Consider the following 27,165-nt stretch of genomic DNA (forward strand, 5'->3'; position numbering starts at 1 on the left):
AGGCTAGGTTTCTTTGTTTTCTTTTTTCTCACTTAAAGCTGTATTTTTAAGATTGATTACTGTTGCTGTTTCTATTTCTGGTTCATTGCTTCTGACTCCCGCACTGTATTCCGTGGCATACATCTAACATACTTACATATTCTTTAAAGCATCACAGACTCGACGTCCATATTTTAAATGAACAAAACACCAGCTCTGACTCTTAAAGAAGAGCTTTTCTTACTTTGTGTATATTGGAACTTCACCTGTGGTCATATTCCTTTAAGAAATACTTAGAAAGGCATTAAAATCATGGGACATAAAGTATTTTTGTTTGTGAAGGATAAGAAATTCTGAGTTTAATCTTTCGGTAAAGAAATTGTGGGTGGTTTAAGTAGAATGTGGAAAAAGGGCTTATTTTTTCCCCTTATCTAAGATTTTCTTTGGCTGGCATGCTGCTGTACAGAACGGTTTTGTTTTGCTAATTTGATTAAATAAATACTGTACATCCATATAGAGAACCATATGCAGTTATAGAAAAGAAGAACAAAGATCTTTATGATAACTATGGAATCGTCTCTAAAGTTTAGTATTAAGTTTAAAGAACTGAGGTAAGACAGCATGCGTGCCGTTTGTGTGAGAATGGTGAAAAAACCAGAAAATCATGGATCTGTCTGAACACAGGCAGAATGCCTCTGGTGCGATACAGAAGAAACTGCTATTATTGGTTGCCTCTGGGGAGAATAATTGAGTGGCTGGAGGATGGGAGTCAGAAGGAGATATTGCACCTTTTTTTAAAAAAAAGATTATTTATTTATTTATTTGACAGAGTTCACAAGTCGGCAAAGAGAGAGAGGAGGAAGCAGGCTCCCTGCTGAGCAGAGAGCCCGATGCGGGGCTTGATCCTAGCACCCTGGGATCATGACCTGAGCCGAAGGCAGAGGCTTTAACCCACTGAGCCACCCAGGCGCCTCGATATTTCGCCTTTTTTTGCCTTTCAGTTTTGAACCACGTGAATGTTTTACCTGATAAGAGATACAGATAAAATTTAAAAAAATTCTAGAGAGCTTTTAGATTCCTAGTTTTGTCCTCGTTTGGGATTTTGAGGTAATACACTGTAAATTACGTAGTATACCAGCCTGTGACTTGAACCTGAAAACACTTGCCACAAGAACAGACATTCTTGTGACCCGCAGGAGGCCATGGACAAGAGCATGGAGAGCCGCGCGCATCACTACATCCTGGAGCCCGTGTGTGCATCTGCTCTCTTGAAGAGAAACTGCTCCAAAGAGCCCCTGAGGTCTCGGCACAGCCCTCGGATCGAGTGCGACATTCACCTGGAGACCATCCCCTTGAAACTCTCTCAGGTACTCCCTTTCTGCCCGGTGGCTTCTCCTCTCCCTAGGAGACCAGTAATGGGGGCTAAGGAAGCACGGCAATAGAAGGATCTCAATACTTCACGGCACCCCAGCGGGAAAGAAAGTGCCCGGGAGACCAGTGTCGTGGCCGGTGTAGCACCCGCTGCATGTCATATGGGGGCACCGGGCTGCCGTCCGGTTAGTTTTGATTTGGTTCTGAAGCACGGGCCAGAGTCCGGGAGTGCAGCGAACAGGAGTACTGCACTGTCCGTGGTCGGAGAGAAGGGCCACGTGATGCTGAAACGTGGTCTCGGGTGCGCCCTGGATTTCCATTCAGTGGCCTGACCAATACGAGTTGTCCTCGGTAGAGATGGGTGTCAACCGAGTAGAAGAAACACGTCAGCATTAACCTAATTACTCTCTCTTGACCTCTGCTGAAAAGCTGCAGTACCGGCAGATCATGGAGTTCCTCAAGGAGCTGGAACGAAAGGAGAGGCAGGTCAAGTTCCGAAGATGGAAGCCCAAAGTGGCCGTGTCTGAGAAGTAAGGGCTCGTGAGTGACCTGTACCCCTGGCTTGCATGGTGGAGCGTGGCTGCCCTTGTCCGTGGGTCAGAAATGGGCCTCACTGTCCCTGGCACGTGGCTGGAGCTAAAATACAGCTGATTTTTCTGACCTTTGAAGTGTCATCTCTCTGGTTGACCTGCATGGATGTTCTTACTGTCTGTTTCATTGTTGGGGGTTTGCTCCTAGGTAGAGCATAGGGGAGTTAAAGTCCTCTCCGTCTCACTTAGCAAGTACACCGGTCCTGCTCTCGTGGGATTCGACTGTGTAGGCAGTAACTTCATAGTGATCTCTGAGCCTGCTTTCCTGTGTCCGTGCTCCCGTGCTGTCCGGGCAGCATTTAGGTAGCACACCTGATAACTTAGGTTGCCAAAGTCAGTCTTTTCCTATTGCAGTGATAGACTGGGGTGGGCCAGGGTATTAAAAATTTTCAAGATCTGTGTATTTCCACGGCTTTTCCGAAGTATGCCATTTAAAATCCTTCATGTCCAAATCCTTTCTAATTGTCTTAAGATAGTTTTTACCCTGTGGTCACTGGTTGATTATCTGTCAGTGGACCGCACTACTGTTATGGGTGATTCAAACCAATTCTGTCATATGTTGAAGTTGAGAATCTATTATTTGATGTTCTTTGTGTGAGAAGTAATTAACATTGTTATGAATCATCTCAGCTGCCGAGAATGGTGGTATTTTGCTCTGAATGCCAACCTGAACGAGATCAGAGAGGAGAGGAAGCGCTGTACCTGGGACTTCTTGTTGCACCGGGCCCGCGACGCTGTGTCTTACACTGACAAATACTTCAGCAAGCTGAAAGGAGGCTCGTTGCATGCAGACGACAGGGTGAGGGGCTCTTGTTACCTTCGTTGTTTCTTTGCTTCCAGTGGGAACGTGGGCAGGCGGAACAGTTCCCTCATCGGACTTGTAGGGGTTTGTGAAGGCGTCTGGTTTCTCTGGAGCTGTAAGACCCGTTTTGTTTGTTTTTGTTTTAATCCAAACAGGAGGAGATGCGCCGGATTGAGGAGGAACAGAGCTTTGAGGAGTTGAAGATTTTGCGTGAACTGGTTCATGAGCGATTTCACAAGCAGGAAGAACTCGCGGAGGTAAGACATCCTCCATGGGAGGGCATGCTCCGACCCTCCACGCTCAGAGAGCCTCAGTTCCAATGTGCTGTGCTTCTCGGTGGGGGCGATGGTGGGGGGCGCAGCGGAGAAGAATCCGTGGGACATCTCAGCTTGTTTCTGTCTCTGGGACCTCATATTTGCTCATTTCTGGTTCACGCAGAGCCTACGAGAGCCTCAGTTGGATTCTCCCGGGGACTCCCCTGGGGACCCAGAGACGAGTGGAGGCAGTGGGATGCTCCAGTACCTTCAGTCCTGGTTTCCTGGCTGGGGTGGCTGGTACGGGCAGCAGACCCCTGAGGGGAGAGTGGTCGAGGGGCTGTCGGCAGAGCAGCCCGGACAGTGGACTCCCGAGGAGATCCTAGGTAAGGGGGGTGCGGGCCTTCACTCGCCTGCCCTTGGGTGTCGTGAAGGGAGACACTTGGTTCATGAAACTTCGTCTGGTATTGGTGCAGCGGCCCGTCGTGTTTGTCAAATAAAAGAAGGAGACATTTGTAAGCAGTTCATCTCGCATTTGTAGATTCAGATGGAGGAAGTTTTTGAGAGAGAACTTCGCTTGCGGCTGCGTTGCCGCGTTGGAGTAATGAGCGCAGTTTCAGAGCTGAGCGGCGGCGACTGTAAGGGAACGAAGCAAGTGCAGGAGGCTTCAGCTCTGAGGCTGGGGCATCAGTCCAGAGCCGCTGGTTTAGAGCCGTGCTGTGCAGCACGGTAGCTGTAGTCACAGATAGGCTACCTATCTATTGATTTCTATTTTAAAAAATATTTGATTGAGGGGCACCTGGGTAGCTCAGTGGGTTAAAGCCTCTGCCTTCGGTTCGGGTCATGATCTCAGGGTCCTGGGATCAAGCCCCGCATTGGGCTCTCTGCTCAGTGGCGAGCCTGCTTCCCCCACCTCTCTCTGCCTGCTTGTGATCTCTGTCAAAAAAAAAAAACAGACTTAAAAAAAAAATTTGATGGAAGCAAACATACATAAAATGCACACGCCGTACTTACATAGATGGGCTGCTTCCAGAGTGAATATTTCTGTATAACCTGCGCGCTGATAAGAAACAGAACACAACCAACACCCCAGAGGGCTTTGTGTGTTTTGTACGCTGTCCTGCGTGTTTCAGTCTTTTTCCTAATTTGTAACACCATCGATTTGTTTACCCATTTTCAAACAGATGGCTGTTTAAATTCAGATTAATTAAAATTAAAAGAAAAAAATTTCTGTTTTTTTCCTTCAGTTACACTAGGCATGTCAGCTATAGAGCCCAAAGGTGCCTGTGGCTGGTGGTCCCTGAGCCCGCCGTGGGGACGTAGCGCATCTCACCGTGTTGGGCAGCATGGCTTATGTTGGCCTCCATCCTGAATCTTCACGGCCACCCTCTCAGAGAATGAGCTGATAAGATCTCTCTCTCTTTTTTAAAAAGACTTTAAAACATATTTATTCATGAGAGAGAGAGGCAGAGGTAGAGGGATGCGGGACTTGATCCCAGGACTCTGGGATCACGACCCGAGCCAAAGGCAGACACTCAACTGACTGAGCCACCCAGGCACCCCGATAAGATCTCTTACATTTTGCATTGGGGATGAAGCAATTGTTCATGACTTTGGAGTTCTTCCCTGAACAAAGGGGAAAACTGTTCAATAATGTCATCATCACTGTGATCCATGGGGCCAGTGGCGCTTTTCGACTTTCTCCGTGTGTTCCCCTGACGTCTTTCCTTCCTCACGCTCAGGCACCGAGGAGTTTTTCGACCCCACCACTGACGCGTCCTGCCTGAGCGCCTACATGAAGCGGGACCTGGTGTTTGCCACACTGAACGTGCAGCTGCGGCGGGGCACGGTGACGCTGCTGCACCAGGAGCCGGGTGGCCCTCGGGCCGAGGAGTGCGCCTTCATGCAGCTCGAGTTCTCAGGTGCTGCCCCGCAGAGCCATGGGTTGCTCTCCCCTGGCCCCGGCGTCTGTGCGAGCCTCCCTGGTCGCGGTCCTCACGTTCCAGCGGGCTGCTGTGAGCGCGGGATGGTGGGAGGCAGAGTCATGGGGAGTGCGGGGCTCAGTGCCTGTGAGCCTCCGATCGGCACATTCACCAGCCGGCCGGCGCAGAGCCCTGTGTTCTGTGTGTCTGTAATAGACGCTTATTTCATCTGTATCGTGGATTCCCTGATCCCGGACTCGGCCAGCCACACCGTAACTCGTGCCCCAGTGAAACTTACCTGCTGGAGGGCCTGGCATACAGCGTGGGGGCCGCTGTAAACCGTGACGTCACCAACAAAAAGCACAAAAATGTGAACCGCTTGGCACTAAGTAGATCACGAAAGGGGCACATGGGTGTAGCACAACGCTCTCTGGGTCACCCTCGGCTGTGAGCGCGCACGTTAGATGACTCAGATTTGTTTATGCTGCGCACATGTCCTCAGAAGCTCCGAGAGGCTGGATTGCGGGGCTGTGAATTAGTTTTAGTGAGTAGGTGAATTCACAAACATGGAACCCACGGATACCGAAGACGGGCTGTGTTTGACATGTTTGTGACTGAATTAAAGGTGTACTACGCAGATGCTGGGTTTTTAACATCTCACATAGACTTTTTTTTTTTTTTTAAGATTTTATTTATTTATTTGACAGAGATAGATTACAAGTAGGCAGAGAGGCAGGCAGAGAGAGAGGAGGAAGCAGGCTCCCCGCTGAGCAGAGAGCCCGATGTGGGGCTCGATCCCAGGACCCTGAGATCATGACCCGAGCCGAAGGCAGCGGCTTAACCCACTGAGCCACCCAGGCACCCCTCACGTAGACTTTTATTTCAGTGTAGAAAATAGCCGTTTATCTCAGTAATTTAAAGGTAAACAACCAAAAAGAAAAAAAAAAGCCATTTTGCTTGATTTTATCATCTTGAGAGCAGACGTATCATCAGCTTAGTATGAACCAGCGATGGCTTGAACTCCATGGTTACATGCTCCGTGTAGAATTCATTCTGCGGGGAAACTTCTGATACCCCATGTGTAGTTACAGAGAGAGATTTATACAGACCCAGGGATACATGAGTAGGTTTTTTAGTTCTACTTTCAAGGAAAAAGACATCATATTAACCATCCTCTGTAAAACATTATAGCTCAGACTTGTAAGATACTTCCGGTTATCACGGCGTAGGATCAACGCTTACACTGGTATTCTTGTAGGTGTGAAGCTGCTAGCAGAGTCTCTTCCTCGAAGAAATTCCTCCTTGCTCTCAGTCCGGTTGGGTGGACTGTTTCTTCGAGACCTGGCCACAGAAGGCACCATGTTTCCCCTTCTGGTGTTCCCGAATTCAGTACGTACGGCAGTGGGATGGCTGCGCCGTCCCGGGTGGGGCGGACTGTGGTCTGTCTTAGGTGAGCAATAGGTAATACTAATTCAGTTCATTCTGACATTGGGTCATGTTGAGAAGGATGGGCTGATTAAAAACAAATTTGAATTTAGTAAGGTTTTTTAATTTGCCAGAGAGTGAATGTTGGAGGGTTTTACGGCAGTGCCTTGTTCCTCTCCTCTGTCGTAGCTGCCGTGGAGTAGTTTGCTCTATTTTGGAAGAAAATGGCATCAGCACCACTGTTTTCCGCATTTCAAGGTCACTGTTCGCATCTCCTCTGTCTGGAGTTCATTTTCATGCATTCTGACCCTAAGTCACTGATCGAAAGTCCCATCTTTTTCAGAGTTCCAGGAGAACCACTTCAAGTTATCTATATATTTGTAATCTTTTATAGTCAATATACTTTATTAATTAGATCTTTGATCTTATTAAGTTGGCAGAGGTACGATCAGAATAGCTGAGCATTCAGCTACTTGCTCTGTCTGTGACTTTTTTCAGGGGGTGGATTGCGGAGAGGGTGGGAGTACAGTGTGAGCGTCTGCAAAGCCTTACGCGCGTCCTGCTCGCTTAGGAATCCGTCGTTAAACACACTTACTGCCGAGGAGCAGAGTAGTATACTGTCCTTTTTAGCTTAGGAAAAGGCATAAATGAGAGAGATCAGTCCGCAAGTCCTATCATCCAGGGTCCGGTGAGTTTGGATTTGGAGTGCCGAGCGAGAGTGATGCCACAGGGCAGGACTTGAGGAAGTGTGTGCACGGCCAGTTGTCCCTTCTCACCTGACATTCATACATTTTGTGTGTGTTTTAATAGCAAAAAGAAGTTGGCAGAGTCTCACAGTCTTTTGGTCTCCAGACAATATCTGCAGACAGAAGTGATCATAACCCTGGTAATTTGTCGTATGTTCTTAAAACTAATCCTTAGAAATAAGATGATTACAGATCAGCCGTCTTGGTCAGTTGTAAGAGGGAGTGTGTCCTGTTTTGTCCCAGGGTTTGTTGTGTGGCTCTGTGTTTGTCTCGGAGACTCTGTTCTCTGTTAACCCTTGTGTGACTGGTGTCCGCATGTAGTGCTTCCGGGGCCTGGGTTTCCGTAATGGGAGTGAGTACAGCAATCCAGTCTTGAGGATTCCTGTTGAGGCAGTCCTCATTAGGGCCTCTATTTTATAAAATTTTCGTAAATGGGAACTAATTAGAAAATAATTTAGGAAATGTCTTTTTCCCCAGAATTCCTTACAGGTTATCAGGAATAGGGTGATTGTTTTTGCTGTGTTCCATTTTCTTTCTCTGCTTCTTCCCTTCAGCTGCAGATCCAGATGACCCGGTTTTTGAGATGCTGTATGAGAGAAATCCAGTGCACAGCCATTTTGAGAGGCGGCTGAATGTCAGCACGAGGCCCCTGAACATCATATATAATCCCCAGGCTATTAAAAAAGTAGCAGACTTTTTCTACAAGGGAAAGGTTCATACCTCAGGTTAACTTTTTTGTTTGTTTGATCTTCGGTTACTTTCTGTAGACATCTTTCTTGTCATTTTTAGTGCTTTGGACAAGGGTTATTATACACTGAAGTGACCTGGAGTGGCTGGAATCAAAAAGGCCTGGAGGGCCCGTGGGTAGGGTTGTCCTTAGTTACAGAAACAGAGGAGGTGTCCTTGGGAAGTTACTTTTCCGAAAGGGATCAGTATTAAATATTTTCTTTGTCTTTGCTTCCATTTAGCATGCTTTAAAAAAAAGCTTCCATTCTATTAGGAGGGTGGTTTCCTTGGCTACCCAGGATATTCTAGGCCAATGAATTTAGGAGGAACGTTCGAGAACTTCCTCTAGATGGTGGGGTCAGTGGTCTGTTTCACCTGCTTGGTGCAGTGTGAAATACTCATCCTTGCAGTGAGCAAGGAAGGGCTCATCCTTGTACTGTTCTCTGTCATCATTGCCTTATTCATGCCTCCCTTCGTTCCCAGGAGAGATTTGAGACTGTAGGAGCAGAAAAGGCACTCTCGTTGACAGGCGAAAACAGTAGTCCTTTCCTACATGTATCCCCTCTCTCCCTCCTTATAACAAGGGAGCTGTTTTAGTTTTTGGACCAGTTTTTGAGTCTTCGTGTCAACAACAGCTGTAAACGCTGTGGCTTTATTGCTCTATCACTGGTAGAATATAGGCGTTTCCTTCCAAATCCCACATTCTCTTTTAACGTAGCGGTATGCTCTCAGGATGTAGAATGGTCTGGGATCGTTCAGAAAATGGTTCAAGAAAATGCCAGTGACTTAGGTGCCTCCCCCACGCCACGGCTGGGCCCCCATCATTGCCCCGCTCTGGTTAGCCCACGCAGTGCCGGCGCGGGTGGGAGTAGGCGCCGTTGTACGGGCGGTTCTTTAGCTTTGGTGGGAAGTCGTGGTGAGAACAGATGTTGCGGTCGTCTTTCCCCCCAGCCGCTTGAGAATTCTCACTCTCCCGTGCGTCTCTAATCTTGCAGGTTTTGGCTATCAGTCTGAACTTGAGCTGAGAGTGGCAGAAGCTGCCCGAAGACAGTATAACAAACTGAAGATGCAGACCAAGGCAGAAATCCGACAAACGCTCGATCGTTTGCTGGTGGGGGACTTCATTGTAAGTGGGGCAGGGGCCGGCGCCTCCTCTGTCAGCGTCTTCCCTTCCTCTGGTTGAGCATGCTTGTTTCAACTACAAGCATGGAGTTCACTGAAAATAGGAAATCCTTCTAAGCTAGCACAAAATAAAATCTCATGGTCTTGACAGGCTGTCAAGAATACAAACGAATGGGGATGCCTGGGTGGCTCAGTCGGTTAAAGCCTCTGCCTTCGGCTCAGGTCATGATCCCGGGGTCCTGGGATCGAGCCCTGTGTTGGGCTCTCTGCTCCGCAGGGAGCCTGCTTCCCCCTTCTCTCTCTCTACCTGCCTCGCGGCCTACTTGTGATCGCTGTCTGTCAATTAAATAAAATCTTAAGAAAAAAGAAAGATTCTCTAAAAAAAAAAAAAAAAAAGTAGAAATATTTGGGTTTCAGTGTTTATTGGAATTCTGTAATTTTGACCATACTGTGAGATAGTAAATCCTCTAACTATAGAAGCCGGATCTTTCTTAAGCCGTGAATCAGCACAACCAAAGAGCAGACAACCCCAGTCCTGTAATTTGCTAATTTTTTTTTCCTCCCACTTCAAACATTTGCCTGTGGTAATGTCTCAAATCCTTCAGCCTGTGGATCTACTTTTGTTTTAAACTTTTTGCTGTGATACCATTGACCTTAAAGGGATCCAATAACCCTGAATGTGGCTTTCAGAAAGCCTTGAGCCCAACCGATAAAGCCGTTTAGTTTTCGTGGTTGTGGTTACGTGACTTCTGGTTTATTTTACTTCTACAGGAGGAGAGCAAAAGGTGGACCGTGCGACTAGATATTTCCGCCCCTCAGGTGATCTTCCCTGATGATTTCAAATCCAGGAACCCCGTGTTAGTTGTTGTGGATCTAGGGAGAATGCTGTTGACAAATAGCCAAGGTATGGTGTGAATGCGAAGTGGTGAAGACGGACCCCGCAGGGGTTGATCTGCCTGTGCTTACCCAAGTAAAGCTTAAAAAACGCTTTCTAGGGGCACCTGGGTGGCTCAGTCAGTTAAGCATTCTTGATTTCAGCTCAGCTCATGATCTCAGTGTTGTGAGATCGAGCCCCGAGTCGGGCTCCGTGCAGAGAGTGGAGCTGCTTGAGATTCTCTCTCAATCTCTCTCTCTCTCTCTCAAAAAAAGGGCTTTTATGACATCTTAACTGCAAAGTTCACTTGTTACTTCTTTTATGACAGCTGTATTGGGATATGTTTTAAAATGGGAAGTTCAGTTGTTGTTGGGATATTGACAGAATTGTGCCCTTTCCTGTGTTATCTCGTCCCAGAACAGTTTCATCAACCTGGGAAGACATTCCAAGCCCATCTGCTGCCACTCTCCATTACCCCTTCTCCTGTGCCCTGCCAACCATTAATTTCCTGTCTCTGTGGATTTGATTCTGCTGAACATTTCATACAGATGCAGTCATGTGGCTTTTTAATGTGTGGTTTTTTTCACATAGCCTGATCTTTTCGAGATTTATCTGTGTTGTAGCTTGTTGTACTTCATTCCTGTCTGTGCTTGAGTAATATTCCTGTGTGTGAATATACCACACCTTTATTAAGCGTTCGTCAGTTGGTGGACATTTGGGTTGTTTCTGCTTTTTGGCTACCACGAACAATGTTTTATGAACATCCGCATACAGGCTTTTGTGTAGACGTATTTTCAACCTCTTGGGTATTACTTCCGTGTGGAGTTGCTGGGTCATATGGTGACTTTGTGTTTTACATTTTGAGGAACTGCCAGATTGTTTTCCAAAAGGGTGGCACCATTTTACTATCTTATCAGCAATGTATGAGGGTTTCTATGTCTCTGCGTTTTTGCCAACACTTGCTGTTATCTGTCTTTTAGATTATAGCCATTTTTTTCTTTTTTATGAATGTGAAATAGTATCTCATTGTGGTTTTTATTTGTATTTCTCATGAAGCACTTTGGATTTTAAGAAACACGATTTCTCAGAGCTTCATTTCAGAAATAGAGGTTTAATCTATTTAGGGATATTAGGGACCCCTATAAAAAGAGACTCCTGGAAGGTGATTTCATTACTATTACTAGATCCAAAAAATATTTATTGTTTACCTTGAGATGGGCAGGAAGAAAGAGGATTCATGGGGTAAAAGGTTGAGGAAGCTTCTCAAATAATCTCAATCTTATCTTCACTGAGAAGACCCAAAAGAGAAGAGGTAGAGGATTCAAACAGGAGTGGGAAAGTTTGGTGCCACGGGGAGTGTTAAAAGGGAATTAGATCTAAGAAAAGGATCTGACACCACGGAAAGCACCTACTTGAACTTTTAAACTGTAAACATGGAGCAGAGACGTGGGTGACAGAACCCAGTGGTGTGATTTTGTAGTTGACTCAGCCCTGAGCAGTAAAAGACTGGACTGTGGAAGTCTGAGGAAGAGAAGGGTTGAATTGTGAAATCAGGCTTGGGTGTGACGCTGTGAGCTTGCGAGCTCGGAGTTGGGCGTTCGGGGTATTGTTGAGTAAGACAGGTGAGGCCTGGGTTCCTTGAAACATTCAGCGGGAACCAAACGAGCACGTAGATACAGGGAAAGGTGAACAGACAGACAGCTGAGAGTGAGGTAGGAATGGTTGGGGAGAGCAGATGGTGGCTGACACGGGGAAGCAGGTCATTGGTTTCGGCTCCCCGACCCGCGTTCCGCTGTCGGCAGGCCTCCATCTTTCCTCTCTTGCGTTCTGATTTCACAATTACTAGACAAGTTTACATCGAAGAAATGGTAAGATCAGAATATCATGCTTAGAGTTTTCATCCGTGTGTTTTTTTAGATCAGGGTTGGATGATTTTCTCTTTTTCCTTAATCGTTACGTTAAAGGAAAGAGTAAGGAAGGAGCAGACGTATACTTTGCATCTTCTCTTTTTTGTCTGCAGATGATTCCAAGAGGAAAAGTGGGGATGGGCTAGCGTCTGAAGAGGACCAGTTTAGTGATGACGAGTATAAGACGCCCCTTGCCACACCTCCCAGCACCCCCCCTCCCGAGACAAGCAGCGGTAACGGAGGGAAAACAGCGCCATTTGCTGAGATGGAATTCAGCGCCGAGCAGCTGCAGGCACATCTCATGAGCACGAAGATGTATGAGAGGTACTCCCTGTCATTCATGGACCTCCAGATCATGGTCGGACGAGTGAAGGACAATTGGAAGCACGTCCAGGATATTGATGTGGGGCCAACACATGTGGTTGAGAAGTTCAACGTTCACCTCCAGTTAGAACGTCGCTTGATTTATACTTCAGATCCCAAGTACCCCGGAGCTGTGCTCTCGGGCAACCTCCCGGACTTGAAAATCCACATCAATGAAGAGAAAATATCTGCTCTGAAGAATTGCTTTGCTCTCCTGACCACCCCAGAGGTGAAGACTTCGGACACTCAGTTTAAGGAGAAGATTTTTCCGCAAGGTGGGCAGCGGGGCAGTTTGCAAGACTCAGTCATGAATTTAACCCAGAGCTTCGTGATGCTTGAGCAGCATACTCGGGAGGTTCTGGTGGAGTCACAGCTCCTCCTGGCCGAGTTTAAGGTGAACTGCATGCAGCTTGGTGTGGAAAGCAACGGTCGGTACATTTCTGTGCTCAAGGTGTTTGGGACCAATGCTCACTTTGTGAAGAGGCCTTACGATGTGGAGGTCTCCCTGACCGTCCACGGACTGCTCCTGGTGGACACGATGCAGACGTACGGTGCTGATTTTGACCTTCTGATGGCTTCGCATAAGAACTTGAGCTTTGATGTCCCAACAGGAAGCCTCCGGGACAGCAGGGCCCAGTCTCCTGTCTCCGGATCCAACGCGGCCCACCTCACTAGTGCAGCCACACTGAATGACCCGTCGGCTATTGGTGTTTCACTTGACAAAATTCTCACCAAAGAACAGGAGTCCCTCATCAAACTGGAGTATCAGTTTGTGAGTTCAGAGTGCCCATCGATGAATTTGGACAGCACTCTTCAGGTGATTTCGTTACAGGTGAATAATCTGGATATTATCCTAAATCCGGAGACAATTGTGGAGCTGATTGGTTTTCTTCAGAAATCTTTTCCCAAGGAAAAAGATGATTTGAGTCCTCAGCCTTTAATGACTGATTTTGAAAGAAGCTTCAGGGAAGAAGGAACCTACCAAGCTACATATGAACAGAACACTGAGGTTGCTGTGGAAATCCATAGGCTTAATTTACTGCTCCTTCGGACAGTAGGGATGGCAAATGGCGAGAAATACGGCAGAAAAATTGCAACTGCGAGCATCGGCAGCACCAAAGTTAACGTCTCAATGGGCAGCACATTTGACATGAATGGTTCTCTTGGCTGTTTGCAGCTCATGGATTTGACTCAAGAGAACGTTAAGAACCAGTACGTTGTCAGCATTGGGAATTCCATAGGCTATGAAAATATCATCAGTGACATTGGCTACTTTGAATCTGTATTTGTTAGGATGGAAGACGCAGCCGTGAGTGAAGCTCTGAGTTTCACCTTTGTTGAGAAATCCAAACAGGAGTGTCTTCTCAACCTCAAGATGGCTTCCTTGCATTACAACCACTCTGCCAAGTTTCTGAAGGAGTTGACGCTGTCCATGGATGAGCTGGAAGAAAATTTTCGAAGTATGCTGAAAAGCGCAGCTACCAAAGTCACTACGGTACTGGCTACCAAGACGGCCGAGTACAGTGAGATGGTGTCACTCTTCGAAACGCCAAGGAAGACTCGGGAATCCTTTGTCGTAGAAGAAAATGAAATGTATGGGTTTGGCCTCGCTGGGTCTCATTCTGACACCGTAAAACTGATCTTGAACATAAACATTGAATCCCCTGTTGTGTCTATCCCTCGGAAGCCCGGGAGTCCCGAGCTGTTGGTGGGACACTTAGGACAAATATTCATCCAGAATTTTGTGTCTGGAGACGATGAATCCAGAAGTGACCGTCTGCGGGTAGAAATTAAAGACATTAAGTTATATTCTTTGAACTGCACCCAGTTGGCAGGCAGAGAGGGTCCTGGGTCCGAAGTAAGCCGGGGGTTTTGCTCTCCTTCTGGCTCTGCCAGTGCCAACAGTCAGGAGGAAGCTCATTTCACCCGACATGATTTCTTTGAATCTTTGCATAGAGGTCAAGGTGAGAGTGTAAATCTTTTGTCTCATTTTGTCAAAAGATTCCAAACCCGGTGTATGTGGTACTTTGCATAAAACAACAATGAAAACCTTTTCTTTTAGAGTTATCCCCAGTGAATATTTAATCGAATTTTAGATAGAATTTTAATAGGATTCTTTCTGTCAGGTTGGTATGTTTTCAGTTGTTCCCATTGGATACCATATTTGGCAAAATAAGAGTTTTTATTTTTATTTTTTTTTTTAAAGTAGCCTCCTTTAACATTGGATGAATGCCCATTTACGGGGATGCTTCAAAGGGTGGGGTCTGTTAGAGTATTATTTAATTTGGTGAAATCCATCTGAATTTTTTCAGTTCTAAGCTGTAGATCTTTGCTAGTTAAATATTGTAGTCCAAGATAGCTGGGGGGGGGTGTGTGTGTGTGACAAAAGTGGGATGTGAAATTTACTCTGTGGATCTGGTATTTTCCTTTCAGTATTCTGTCATCTTCTGTAAGAGGTTGGTCCAGGGTTCTAGGAGTAAAATGCCTCCATTTATGTTCTCGATCTAATCTGCTAAAACCAAAACTTCAATCTATTAGCCTTGGCATCCACAGACATCAGCCTGGCTCTCCTTATCGGTAAAGAAATTCAGGCCTAGAGGGTTTTTCCATCTGTGGTTCTCAGATGTGAATTTGCCAGTTTGCTCACATCCTGACCTAAAGATGCTTTCTCTGCTTGGGATGAAAGGTGTTCACTTAGAACCGGATACTGTCCTTGATTTTGATGTCGGCCCAGTAAGAGGGATCAGTCTGTCATTGAAAGCTGGGTAAAGATGAGCAGTTTGGTTTGGAAAATGCTGGCTTGGGAGGCTAAGAGAAGCTTAGAGACCTGACCTGGATTAATGTTCCCCACATTGTGTTTTGAAGCCACCAAATAGAGCATGTCATGAATGTATTGTTTCTTTTTGTGTATAAATTTACGTTTTACCTCTGTTTGCTGTGCGTTGGTCTGAGTCTTGCTATGAGTTTGCCCTCAGTCATAGACCCCAGGTGCCAGCTGTTCTGCCCTTTGGGTCTAGGGGTAGCTCACGGGCTCGATTTTATACACCCTATACCTCAGCAACAATGCAGTAAATATTAGTATTTCCAATCTGTCATTTTCTTTCTGTCATGCCAGCTTTTCACATCCTGAACAACACCACCATTCAGTTTAAACTGGAGAAGATCCCTATAGAGAGAGAATCTGAATTAACTTTCTCCCTTAGTCCAGATGACCTGGGAACTTCTAGCATCATGAAGATCGAAGGGAAATTTGTCAACCCAGTTCAGGTAAACATGTGTTGATTTTCATGTCTGGGCAGTTGAAGTCCTATATTTACTTTATATAATAATAATATGTTCGTGTCTTGTTACATTATTTGTATATGTAAAATGTTAGAAGGAAAATATGTAAGTTCAAGGAGACAGTGTGACTGCCTGTTACTGTTGGTAACTTGTTCTGTGAACGTGGAGCCTTTTCACTGTGTCCTTTCATTGCTGGGAAACCACTCTTGTTGGCCCGCTGCATGTGGGAGAACGGCGAGTTCTGTAGAGAGAGGAGGCAGATCGTTAATTCTGTTGCCATTCAAAAACAAGCAGAGTTACTGCTTAAAAAGTCAGAACCTGTCCTTCCCAGGAGGATACAGTTCTTGTCACGCTTTTGAGAGACACACTTGGCTCATCCTGGAAAACAATCTGATTATTTGAGCTGTTAACAGACCCTCTCAAGGGAGAATTAGTCTTGCCCTCTTTGAAATGAAATGCCCAGACAGGGATTTCATATGTGTGTATGTGTGTGTGTGTGTGTGTGTGTGCGCGCGTGCTTGGGTGTAGTGAGTATGCCCGTGTGTGTGTGATGAGTGTATGTGTACACAGCTATCCTATTTCCTTCAAAAGTGTCATTTCTCCTGCTTTCACAGGGCCGAGCGCAAAGAGCATATCATTATAAAACAGTAGGGACAGGCGATCTTAGGACAGTGGACCGCAGCCTTGGGCAGTAACTGGTCACTAGTCCGTATCTGGCAGCTGCTCTGGAGAAACTCAGGAGTCCTGTTCCCAGAGCATGTGTACCTTTTGACATTAGTGGTTCCTGGATATTGGTCCCTGCGTGAGAGAACTTTCCCCATAGCGGTCCCATCTTGGCTAAACTTTTGCATTCCCAGTCGTGGCTAATAGGGTGACTTTTTCACCTTAAGTCTAGCATATAGCATGAATTCTGTTGGATTATACTGACTTACTGTTTTTATGGTTACCATTTGCTTACTGTGGTTTTTGATGAAAACCTTCTAAAAATTATTGTAAATAATTTTTAAATTATTATTTAATTAATAATTTTAATAATTTAAAAATATTTTATTATAAAAATTTAAAACATACACAACAGTGGAATAATTTTTTTTAAAAGATTTTAGTTATTTATTTGTGAGAGAGAATGAGAGAGAGAGAGAGAGCATGAGAGGGGAGAGGGTCAGAGGGAGCAGCAGACTCCCCACTGAGCAGGGAGCCCGATGCAGAACTTGATCCTAGGACTCCAGGGTCATGACCTGAGCTGAAGGGAGTCACTTAACCAACTGAGCCACCCAGGCACCCAACAGCGGAATAGTGTAATGAACCTCGTGTACCCATTACTCAGATTCAGCAGTTATCAATATTTTGCCGCATTTGTCTCATTTCTCTCTCTCCTTTTTCTGGTGGTGGAGGGGGAGGGCAGGGAGGGTTAGGAAGAGAAAGAGAATCTTAAGCAGGCTCCGTGCCCAGTGCAGAGCCTGACTCAGGGCTTGATCTCACACCCCTGAGATCATGACCTGAACTGAAATCAAAAGTCAGATGCTCAACCGACTGAGCCACCCAGGTGCCCCTTTTGGTGAACTATTTTAAGGCAAATCCCAAGAGTTGTATTTTTTTTTTTTACTTTTACTTTTTTACTTTTTTTTTTACCCATTTTTGCTGCCATATATTTGGAAGGTATCTCTATAGTCCACATGCATTTTCTTTCTTTCTTTTTTTTTCACATGCATTTTCTTACATGACTACAATGGTATTATGATGTCCAAATGAGGATTCCTTGGTAACATAATAAATTTTAATCTATTTTCAGATTTGAGACATTTTTGATTATTTTTAAAAAATGTCTTTTCACTTTTGGTTTGTTTGAATCAGGATCCCAATGAGACCCTGTATGTTGCATTTCCGTAATACATTGTGTGGGTCTGTGTTTAGTTTCCTCTCATTCCCGCCCCCCCCACCCCATTATTGCTTTGTGAGAGGCAGGGCAGTTACCCTGTAGATTGTCCCACATTCTGGATTGGGCTATTCGTTCATGGCATCACTTAGCTTGTTCTCCCACATTTCCTGTAAGCTGTACCTTAACTTGACAGGTTCAACTGGATTCAGATTCTTTTTTTCTTGGCCAGTGCACTTCAGCGGTGGGGGCTGTATACGTCACATTGCATTATATCAAGCGGCACATAACGCCTGGTTGTCTCTGTGTTAGTGATGCTGAACTTGGTGATTGTGTGCAGGTGGCCAGAACCCGATCTGTCCATTGTTAAGGCCTCCCTACGGGGGCTTCCACGGATCAACTGATGGGATACATGAGTTGACTGGGGCTGTGAAACCATCACTTTCCAGTTCTGTCACTTCTGTATCTGTTTGGAAGTCCTCTGTTAAAAAATTTCTCTTAAGTATATAAAGAAACCTGTGTGAAAATATTTTTAGTAAGTTGTAATTAGACACAAAGTAATGGGAGAGGAAACATAAGTGACTTTGGCTTATCATTATTATCATTACAAAGCACGTTCCGTTTAGCTGAACTAAGCAAAGGTTATTACACTAACTGGGGATGATCGGCGAGGTTTAGGACCAAGCATCTTGTTTCTCAGTCCTGTGGTAATCACCACATTGGACTCTTGGCGGCATTCTCGTCAATTTCTGCAGTTGTTTTTGTAGGAGTAGAAAGAGTGATTTTACCGATTCAGGCCTGCAGTCGGCAGTACTTACTGATTGTGGAAAGATTATTTGGTGAGGTGCTGGGGGAGGTAGGGAGATGGCCTCGTCAGTAGACATGGGCCAGTGAGAGGTTAAGGACAGAAAAGAAACAGAAGGGATAGTCCCTCATGTTAACTAATTTAAAGCATCGAGGGAAAACCCATAAACGTCAACTGAAAACTGGAGTGCCGTCAGTGGCAGCAGCGGAATAACCGAATTCTTCTCTTTGACTGCAGGTGGTGTTAGCAAAGCATGTATATGAGCAGGTTTTACAAACGCTGGACAATCTCGTGTATAGTGAAGATCTGAATAAATTTCCAGTCAGTGCTACCTCCTCACCTTGCCCTAATTCTCCTCTGCCTTCCCTCAGTACCTGTGGAGAACCTTCCACTGAAAGGAAGGAGAATGGATTGTTCAGCCACTCCAGCCTTTCTAACTCTTCTCAAAAGTCCTTGTCTCTGAAGGAAGTCAAATCTTTTACCCAGATTCAAGCCAACTTTTGTATATCAGAGCTTCAAGTCCAGCTCAGTGGAGATCTGACTCTGGGGGCCCAAGGTCTCGTGAGCTTAAAGTTTCAGGATTTTGAGGTGGAATTCAGTAAAGACCACCCTCAGACTCTATCTGTGCAGATTGCCCTGCGCTCTCTGCTGATGGAAGACTTACTGGAGAAAAACCCAGACTCCAAATACAAGAACTTGATGGTGTCTCGGGGAGCCCCTAAGCCATCCAGTTTAGCACAAAAAGAGTATCTTTCGCAGTCTTGTCCTTCAGTATCCAATGTGGAGTACCCCGACATGCCTCGGTCTCTCCCTTCCCACATGGAAGAAGCTCCAAATGTCTTCCAGCTGTATCAGAGACCCACCTCGGCTTCCCGGAAGAAGCAAAAGGAAGTCCAAGACAAAGACTGTCCCTTGACCCCACCCCCTTCTCCAACAGTAGATGAGCCCAAGATACTTGCTGGGAAGAGTAAATTTGATGATTCCTTGGTACATATCAATGTATTCTTGGTGGATAAGAAGCACCCAGAATTCTCTTCCAGTTATAATCGAGTTAACCGGAACATTGATGTCGATTTTAACTGCTTGGATGTGCTGATCACGCTGCAGACTTGGGTCGTGATACTAGATTTTTTTGGAATTGGCTCCACTGCGGACAACCACGCCATGAAGGTGCTGCCTGAGGACATTCTGCAAAATGTGAAGTCAGAATCAAATGCTCTCCTGGAGTCTGAGCTTCAGGATCCAGTTAACACCAAGCTGGACCTCAAGGTATCACTTCCCCTTTGGCTCCTTGACGTTTTCAGAGTGAATTTTGCTTTGTTTACGTAAACGCAGTCACTGTGCATTTATCCTAGGAAATAGATCTTATTGACAGGGGAGCTATATTTAGTCTTAATATTTTAGAAAAGGCTTTAGCATAAATCCCATCTGGAGGCCGGGAAAATAAATGGTTTAAGTAAGCTCCTGTCTTTCACTGGGTTGTGCAGTTCAGTGGAACGCTCTGGTTTCTTGGAGCCTCAGGTTGCTGGTCTTCGGTGATCCGAGCAGTTAAGATAACTCAGTGAGGTACGGTATGTGGAGCGCGTAGCCGAATGTCTGCTACTTAGTAGCTGCTCTCGAATGTGGCTTCGGTCCTCTGTCCCTGCACACTCAGGACATCGTTGGCTCTCACTGAGGCAGCAGGACAACCACAGAGAGTGAAGTCATGTCAGACTGCCTGGGTTGGAGTCCTGGCACTTTTGCTCTATCTTCTGGCTCTGTGGCCTCGGGGACAGTTTTTAACTTCTTTCTCCCCCATTTTCCTCATCAGTGAACTGGGGGGGGGTGTTGAGGGTGCCGCCGTCATCGGGCTGCTGCAAGGATTCCATGAGAGAACTTCACGAGCAGGGCCCTGTGCGCAGTGTGTGGCGTGAAGCGAGCATTCAGCAAGCGAGAACTTGTGTGTTTTTTTGCTGTTATGTGGATTACCAGATTTATAACCTATCATTGGTACTCCCAGCGTAGATGTTTAAAAACACATAAAAAAGATCGCGTTTGATTTTTTTTTTAAATTTATTTATTTGACAGACAGAGATCACAAGTAGGCAGAGAGGCAGGCAGAGAGAGAGGAGGAAGCAGGCTCCCCCCTGCTGAGCAGAGAGCTTGATGCAGGGCTCGATCCCAGGACCCTGGGATCATGACCTGAGCTGAAGGCAGAGGCTTTAAAGCACTGAGCCACCCAGGCGCCCCAGATGGCATTTGATTTTAAGGTTTTTCTGTTCCGTGCACTAGCACAGGAAGATGGGTAAGCAGCTAATGCAGTGGACCCTTCGGGGCACGTCCTCAGAGTGACAGCCACCCAGAGCCCGGGGCCCCCTGCTGTGGCCGAAGCCATCCGTGCCTGGAAGGTGAACGTTCTTCAGCTACTTGTCATAGCAAAGGCGGCCTGGCGCTGGCTGCCGGGGAGCCATCAGGCAGGAGAATCATGTTTAATCCAGCTGCTATCTCCTTCTTTCCTCGGCTGGTGGGAGGATGTGCTCCTCCAGAAATGGAAGAGCTTTCAGGACAGAGTTTGGCCCGAACCGGTGTCATCTCTCCTGCTTAGTGCCTGTGGACGAGGGCCGTTGCCGCCCTCTGAGAAACTCTGGCTCCTGTTTAGCCGGATGAATGGCCACCGGGGAGGCTTCGGTCATTGTTTGGGACTTGATATGTTTGCGGCCGTAATTTTCATCTCATGGTGCCTGCAGTGAACAGCCCCAGGAACTCTGTGGTGTTGGGTGTGGAAGTGCTCCGGGGGGCTTTGCACAGGTAGTGGTAGCAGGCTTCATAGGAGAACCACACTGGATAATGGCCCTTGGCAATGGGCTGTTCTCGAATTTTTGAAAACATTTTTATTGTGAAAAATTTCAAACATAACACACATAGTTTAATGAACTTCCATTGACTTTATTCCTTTCTTCTTTTTGCTGAAGTATTTTAAAGCAAGTTCCAGATCTGTCATTCTACCTCTTCATGCTTTGATGTTCCTTTCTAAAAAATGTGGACATGTTCTTCCCTGACCGCTTATAACTCAATTAATGAGAATTTCTTGGTATTCTGTAGTACTCACCAGTCCGTGATCAGATCTTTCTGATGATCTCAGAGTAGCCCTTTTACTGGCGGTTTATAGAGAAATGAATGGTTAAGAAAGTTCACGTCTTCCATGTGATCCCTGCAATTCATTGGAATGCTTCGCTTCATTTACAAAAGGGGGAGGAGCGAATAAAAGGACATATGACTCTTTTGAATGGGAGTTCAGATAAGGGTCACATGTGACATTTGCTATCCTAGCTCCTAATCTCTGTTAATACAGAAAATCAGTCTTTATTCCCCGCCTTGCCACTGGCTTGTAGAAACTGGGCTGGTGTCCTATAGACTGTCCCACATCCTGGATGTGTCTTTTGGTTTCCATCTGGTGCCACCTAACTTCTTTGATCTTTTCATTTTAGAAATGAAAGTTAGCTCTGGAGGCTTCCTCAGATTGAGGTTCGACTTTTGGTTCACACTTCGTGGGTCACTCTGGGTGCTTCCTGTTGTGTCGTGCTCGAGGGTATGCAGCATCTCATGGTCCCACATAGAGTGACACTAGGATTTGTGCTAAGAGTCGGGTCAGGGGGTGACAGCTGGGTTCCTCTAATCAAAGCATTTTTAGCCCCACTGTATTTGTTCTTTGGGTGATTAAGTGACGAGGGGCTTTGTTTCCCTCCCTCATGATAATCTGGTTTCCTTGAGACCTATGTGTCTGTGTCAGCAAGCTTTCTGCGGCCTCCAAGGCCACCACACCTAGAAAAATCCCATCCTTTTTTCTCTGCCTTCCTCTACAAATGTTCCTCCTTCTTATTTTCTTTGTATTATTTTCTTTCTTTCTTCCCCCATCTTTTTTGCTCCTTATCGTTCGTTCATCAAACTTTACGGAGCACAGGCTTAGGGGCAGGCCCTGGAGATGCAGGCCTGAGTCTGGTGCTTGGAAGCAGTGTGTGTGGATTGAGGTTCCATCTTTTCCCTTCTCCTTCCTTCTCCCCAACTGATCTCTTATCCCTGGGGTTGATGCTAAGGCACCTGTCTCAACACATCCTACATATAGAAGTCCTTTGAATGTTTGAAATGACAGTGTTACAGTACAGGATTTATTTGTTATAAGAAATGTGGTTCCCAAGACCGAGGATTTTGGCATTCTTCTGTTTTGGTTCGTCCCTCAAAAAGAAGATCTTGGACTCTGGTTCCTAGGCCAAGTCCCAGCTGGTCAGCAATGGCCCTATTAAATGTTTGTCTAGTCATTAAACAGGATTCTAAATCGTATTTATCGTTTTGCTTGGACAGATTTCTTAGGGTAGGACTTAATGAATCTCTGTGAGTGATTACAGAATAGTGTAATACGATAAACAAATGCAAAAATGAGAATGATTGTTTTATAATGTAACACGTTTCACGGACGAAGTCCAGATGAGGTGAGCCCAGAGATGCCGCTGTGGGCCCTGGGTTTTAGGTTGTCCTGTGGATCCTTTTCTCATTAACTCTCTCCTCTGATAGTGTGTGATGGAATAAGAAAGCTGAAATGAAATTGGCGTCCGCAAAAGTGTTCCCGTCTTATTTCCCGAGCCCTTACTCTATCTTCCTCGATTTGGTTCTGCTGTTGGCCTGACACATGCCTTTTCTCCCCCAGTAAGATCTGCCTTGCTTTATCTCCCACGTTCTTAGGTTCATTCGCTCTCTCTCGTGCTGAATAAGACCACCAGTGAGCTTGCTAAAGCCAGTGTGTCCAAATTGGCGGCACACCTGGAAATGATTGGTAAGTGGGGAGAAAGCAAACTTGCAAAATGTGGTAAGCATTTGGACCTCCTGCTCACAAATGTAATTGTCTTCACATGCAAAGTAAGGTGAGGGATCTGTGGCTTGGATTGTGGTTCTTGGTCTGGCTGTGGTTTGTGGTGGGGGTTTCCAAATACTGGCTTAGGGAGCAGAATCATGTGGCCAGCTTGCTAAAAATGCATGTGTCTGGCCGCCGCCCCCCCACCCCACCCCAAAATATGATTCATTAGGTTGGGATGGGGCCCTGGCATCTATCTGTGTTTTTAATGAACTCTGTCTAGGGTGATTATATAATTTTTTGTCCAAATCGGGACATTTTGAGAGTGAAAGGGGATATTATTAATAATTATACCTGGGAAACCAGGGTATATGTTCACTCTGTTGCCATAATAGCCACCAGTAAGGGGCGTGGTTTTAGGTGGGAGGAAATTGCAAAGCTGGCGTTCTGCGGGTTGAAATTGTTAGTTGAACACAAGGGATCAGCTACATCAAGTTCTAAATAGAAGAGGTTTATGAAGTGTGAATAAAGCACTATTCCTTCCTCAGAACAGATAATGAAATAACGGAAGATCACAGCTCAGATGTCGACTCTGTAGTGTAAACAAGAATGTGTTTCGGGAAAGGAATGATCTGATATTGAGATTTCATGCCTGATGTAAATTCAGTTAATTTATAAAAGCTCAGAAGAGATGGGTCTTTAAAATTGGGAGAAGTTTGGGGTTTTTTGTTAGATGACATCAAGGGCCAACTATAAGTATGTCTTCAATTCACTGAGAGCTGAGCTAGCATGGTGAACACAGACACCGAAGCCATTGCTCTGTAGTGCTAATTATGACGATAAAACTCGTTTTATGGAAGCAACTGTTCTCAGTCACACTTTTTAATATCCACACCGTGTAAAGAATGAGTCATCACAGGTTCACGTCCCAGCTGCGCATGTTTCATCATCCTTCTTTGTTCGTTTCCACCTTCAAGGGGTTTCACTCTTGTAATACCGCAGTAGTTTTAAACCTGTCTCTAGTGTCGGTCTCATTAATTGCCCTTTTTTAAATTAAATCACACTAACACCCACCTAATGTTTCCCGAATACCTGACATATCTCTGACACTTCCTCCTTAATTCTTTTATCCTCAGTACAATTAATAGACCTTTTGCTGTTTCACTGATTCCAGTTAATGATCTTAATCTCCAAAAGGATCCCATTTTGTCTGTTTTTAGAAATGTTTTATCCTTTAGTTTGTGTATGCATTTAATTTCTCTCCCCTTCTAAAGGGTAAAGTATGATATTGCTGTATTGTTTCAACCCCCTTTGGACTTCTGCACTGAGACTGTTTGAAACAATATTTAAAATGTTTTTGGTGGGTGGATTGGAATATGAAGATTTGCCTTTGACATTTAATTTGATTAAATAGTGAAAAGTCTGAGGCATGTGTTTGTCGGTTTTGTGCCAGACATATTTAAGGTGTAGGATGAAAATAGATACATAAGAATGTGTTCTAATTTTAACATTCCTAGATGGAGACCTGGCCTTACAGGGCAGCATCGGGAGCCTGTCCCTGAGTGACCTCACAGCGCACGGAGAATTCTACAGAGAGCGCTTCACGACCAGTGGGGAAGAAGCGCTCATCTTCCAGACTTTTAAGTAAAAATACCAGTTTTTCTCATTTGACATTTTGTTACATTTGCTTGCTATTTGAAATTCTTGTTGGCTAAATAATAAAAGTTTAAGAAAATGTTACCTTCTTAGGTAAAATTGACATGATCTAGTTGCAGGGAATCCTGATTTATAGTAAGACTGATCTGTGTTGAAGTGGGCTACTCAGTCTTCATGAACAGATGGTGTGGGATTGAAATAATTTTTTCCTTAAGATTTTTTTTTTTAAGTAATCTCTACACCCACCCTGGGGCTCAAACTCACAATCCCGAGGTAAGAGTTGCGTGTTCCACTGACTGAGCCCGCCAGGTGCCCCAAAATAATTGTGGTTATTCAAAAGCCTGGGCTCTCCTGCCGGCTTTGTGCTCGCTTAAGCAAGTCACTTAATTTCCATGAATCAGTTTTTCTATCTAAATATTGAAGGGACATTGAAGGGACAAAGGTAGATCAGTTTTCATCTAGCTCTCAAGGTTCTGGAATGATTTCAGCCTGAAAAAGTTGCTGAAGATGTGGATGTTAAATGATATTACACATTTTTTTCTGTATAAAGACAATCTACATTGAATTTTTTCAGTTTTAGAGTTTAGAAGGCATTTGGGACCTATGTAGTTTTTAAAGAATGGTTTCTTCAGAAGGCTGAAAGTTTAAAATCCTGGGTTTTCAACATATTGGGGAGCTGTTGGAAAAAATAGATATCAAGCTCTGCCCCCAAATAATCTATTCTAAGCCTTTTTTTTTTTTTTTAAAAACATTTGCTAAAGTTATTCTCATGTTTAACTAGAATTGAGAAAAACTGTCCCCAAAGATGTCTGAGGACTTTTTTTATTTCATTTTCGGGGGAAATATATCACACTCTACAGAGAATGTAGATTGGCGTGTTTATATTATTACCTACCACAGTGGTGTAACTCTTTTTTTTTTTTTAAGATTTTATTTATTTGACAGAGATCACAAGTAGGCAGAGAGGCAGGCAGAGAGAGGGGGAAGCAGGCTCCCCACTGAGCGGAGAGCCTGATGCGGGGCTTGAGCCCAGGACCCTGAGATCATGACCTGAGCCAAAGGCAGAGGCTTAACCCACTGAGTCACCCAGGTGCCCAATGGGGTGTAATTCTATGATAAATGGGATAATTAATATAAAAGTCCTGTCTGCCTGGCACAAAATAGGTGCTTAAGCAAATGTGAGTTTCTTGCCCCTGGGACTGTGTCTTGTATAATTTATTAAATGATGCCATGGCTTTTAAATTGAAAACCATTCATAAACGTTTTCTAACCTGTCTTGGAATGTAGAGGCTAAACCTCTTTGGCCTCCATTTCACGAAGCAAAAAGAAGACAGCTTTCTGCCTCCAGGAGACAGTTTTCCCCAGAAACACTGATTGTGTGACTTAATGTTCTTTCGCCCTTGTTTCTTGGACGTACTTTTTATCTTTCAAGTCCATATCATTACAGTCTTAGAGTGGGAAGAATCACTCTTCCCTACAGGCCGGGAAAGAACACTGGTGAGAGGTGTGAGCCGCAGGTGGCTGCTGGGGGAGTTCTGGAATCCAGAGGGAGGCTCCAGCCGCGGCTGCGCACCTGTTCACAGCCGTGGCTGTCATCCCAGACTTGCATTTTGTATCCTCAGCGTGTTGCCGTGGCTCCGGAGAAGAGCGACCGTTGGGGTCTGCTATGTCAAACCAGATTGCAGAGTGGCATTTCACTAGTTACAGCAGCTTTCTAGGGGAAACCCCTGCGTAGGCCTGTTTTCTTTCAGTACTGACTTGTGTCTGGCTGCCTAGTCACGCTTTTGCGCTTCTTCCCAGATATGGCCGGCCTGACCCACTGCTCCGGAGAGAACACGACATGCGAGTGAGCCTCCAGATGGCCTCCGTGCAGTATGTGCACACGCAGCGCTTCCAGGCCGAGGTGGTGGCCTTCGTCCAGCACTTCACGCAGCTGCAAGATGTCTTGGGGCGCCAGCGAGCCGCCATCGAGGGGCAGACGGTAGGAAGGCTCATTTCCCCAAGTAGCTTTTCCTGTTTGACTGATCAATAGAACTTTTAAGCCTCTAGAGAAAAAGTCTGGAAAATTTCACTGCAAAAAGAAAAGGTAATTAGATAATTTTATGCTTACTAGTGTCCTCCATGTAGCCAATGATCTACAGGAGTCTTTCTGTAATTGGAAAGCTTCCGTTCTTCCTTTTGTCGTGTCGTGTGTTAATGACCTCTAAGATTTAGCGTTAGCTTCCTCTAAAGAAGATAAATGGAATTTATGGCTAACACTTAAGACTTCTGGTCCCTTTTTAGTGCTTCGGTGGAGACACTTCTCTTGGAAAATGTTTCCAAGGAACATACCAGTTAAATAAAGAGAGTTTTTTCCAAATAGATTAGCGGTTTCTAGCTTCTTTCCTGGTTCTCTTAGTGTTTTGGAAATATTTCCACAGCACGTCCTCAGACAAAGACACACCTAATGGTCTTTCCGTTTAAAAAGTAGTTAAGGGGCGCCTGGGTGGCTCAGTGGGTTAAAGCCTCTGCCTTCGGCTCAGGTCATGATCCCAGGGTCCTGGGATCGAGCCCCACGTTGGACTCTCTGCTCAGTGGGGAGCCTGCTTCCCTCTCTCTCTGCCTGCCTCTCTGCCTACTTGTAATGTCTGCCTGTCAAAT

The 27,165-nt window shown here is 45.4% G+C and overlaps 1 protein-coding gene across 8 annotated transcripts in view; it reads left to right on the forward strand.

Moving 5' to 3' along the window:
• VPS13D (vacuolar protein sorting 13 homolog D) overlaps positions 1-27,165 on the forward strand; it is a 255,002-nt gene that overhangs the window by 18,665 nt on the left and 209,172 nt on the right. For all 8 annotated transcript variants that reach the window (XR_006383119.1, XM_044237192.1, XM_044237194.1 and 5 more), the window contains exons 8-24: positions 1,176-1,346; positions 1,780-1,880; positions 2,571-2,739; positions 2,898-2,999; positions 3,181-3,382; positions 4,739-4,918; positions 6,177-6,307; positions 7,154-7,229; positions 7,644-7,814; positions 8,811-8,941; positions 9,709-9,841; positions 11,832-14,045; positions 15,197-15,348; positions 18,282-19,313; positions 22,761-22,851; positions 24,387-24,513; positions 26,326-26,506. Coding sequence is in view for 7 of the 8 variants with exons in the window: in XM_044237192.1 (XP_044093127.1) it covers positions 1,176-1,346; positions 1,780-1,880; positions 2,571-2,739; positions 2,898-2,999; positions 3,181-3,382; positions 4,739-4,918; positions 6,177-6,307; positions 7,154-7,229; positions 7,644-7,814; positions 8,811-8,941; positions 9,709-9,841; positions 11,832-14,045; positions 15,197-15,348; positions 18,282-19,313; positions 22,761-22,851; positions 24,387-24,513; positions 26,326-26,506 (5,364 nt within the window). In the remaining variant the exon portion in view is untranslated. The remainder of the gene's footprint in view (positions 1-1,175; positions 1,347-1,779; positions 1,881-2,570; positions 2,740-2,897; positions 3,000-3,180; positions 3,383-4,738; positions 4,919-6,176; positions 6,308-7,153; positions 7,230-7,643; positions 7,815-8,810; positions 8,942-9,708; positions 9,842-11,831; positions 14,046-15,196; positions 15,349-18,281; positions 19,314-22,760; positions 22,852-24,386; positions 24,514-26,325; positions 26,507-27,165) is intronic.

The sequence above is a fragment of the Neovison vison genome, chromosome 2 (assembly GCF_020171115.1).
Source record: "Neovison vison isolate M4711 chromosome 2, ASM_NN_V1, whole genome shotgun sequence".
Lineage (NCBI taxonomy): Eukaryota > Metazoa > Chordata > Mammalia > Carnivora > Mustelidae > Neogale > Neogale vison.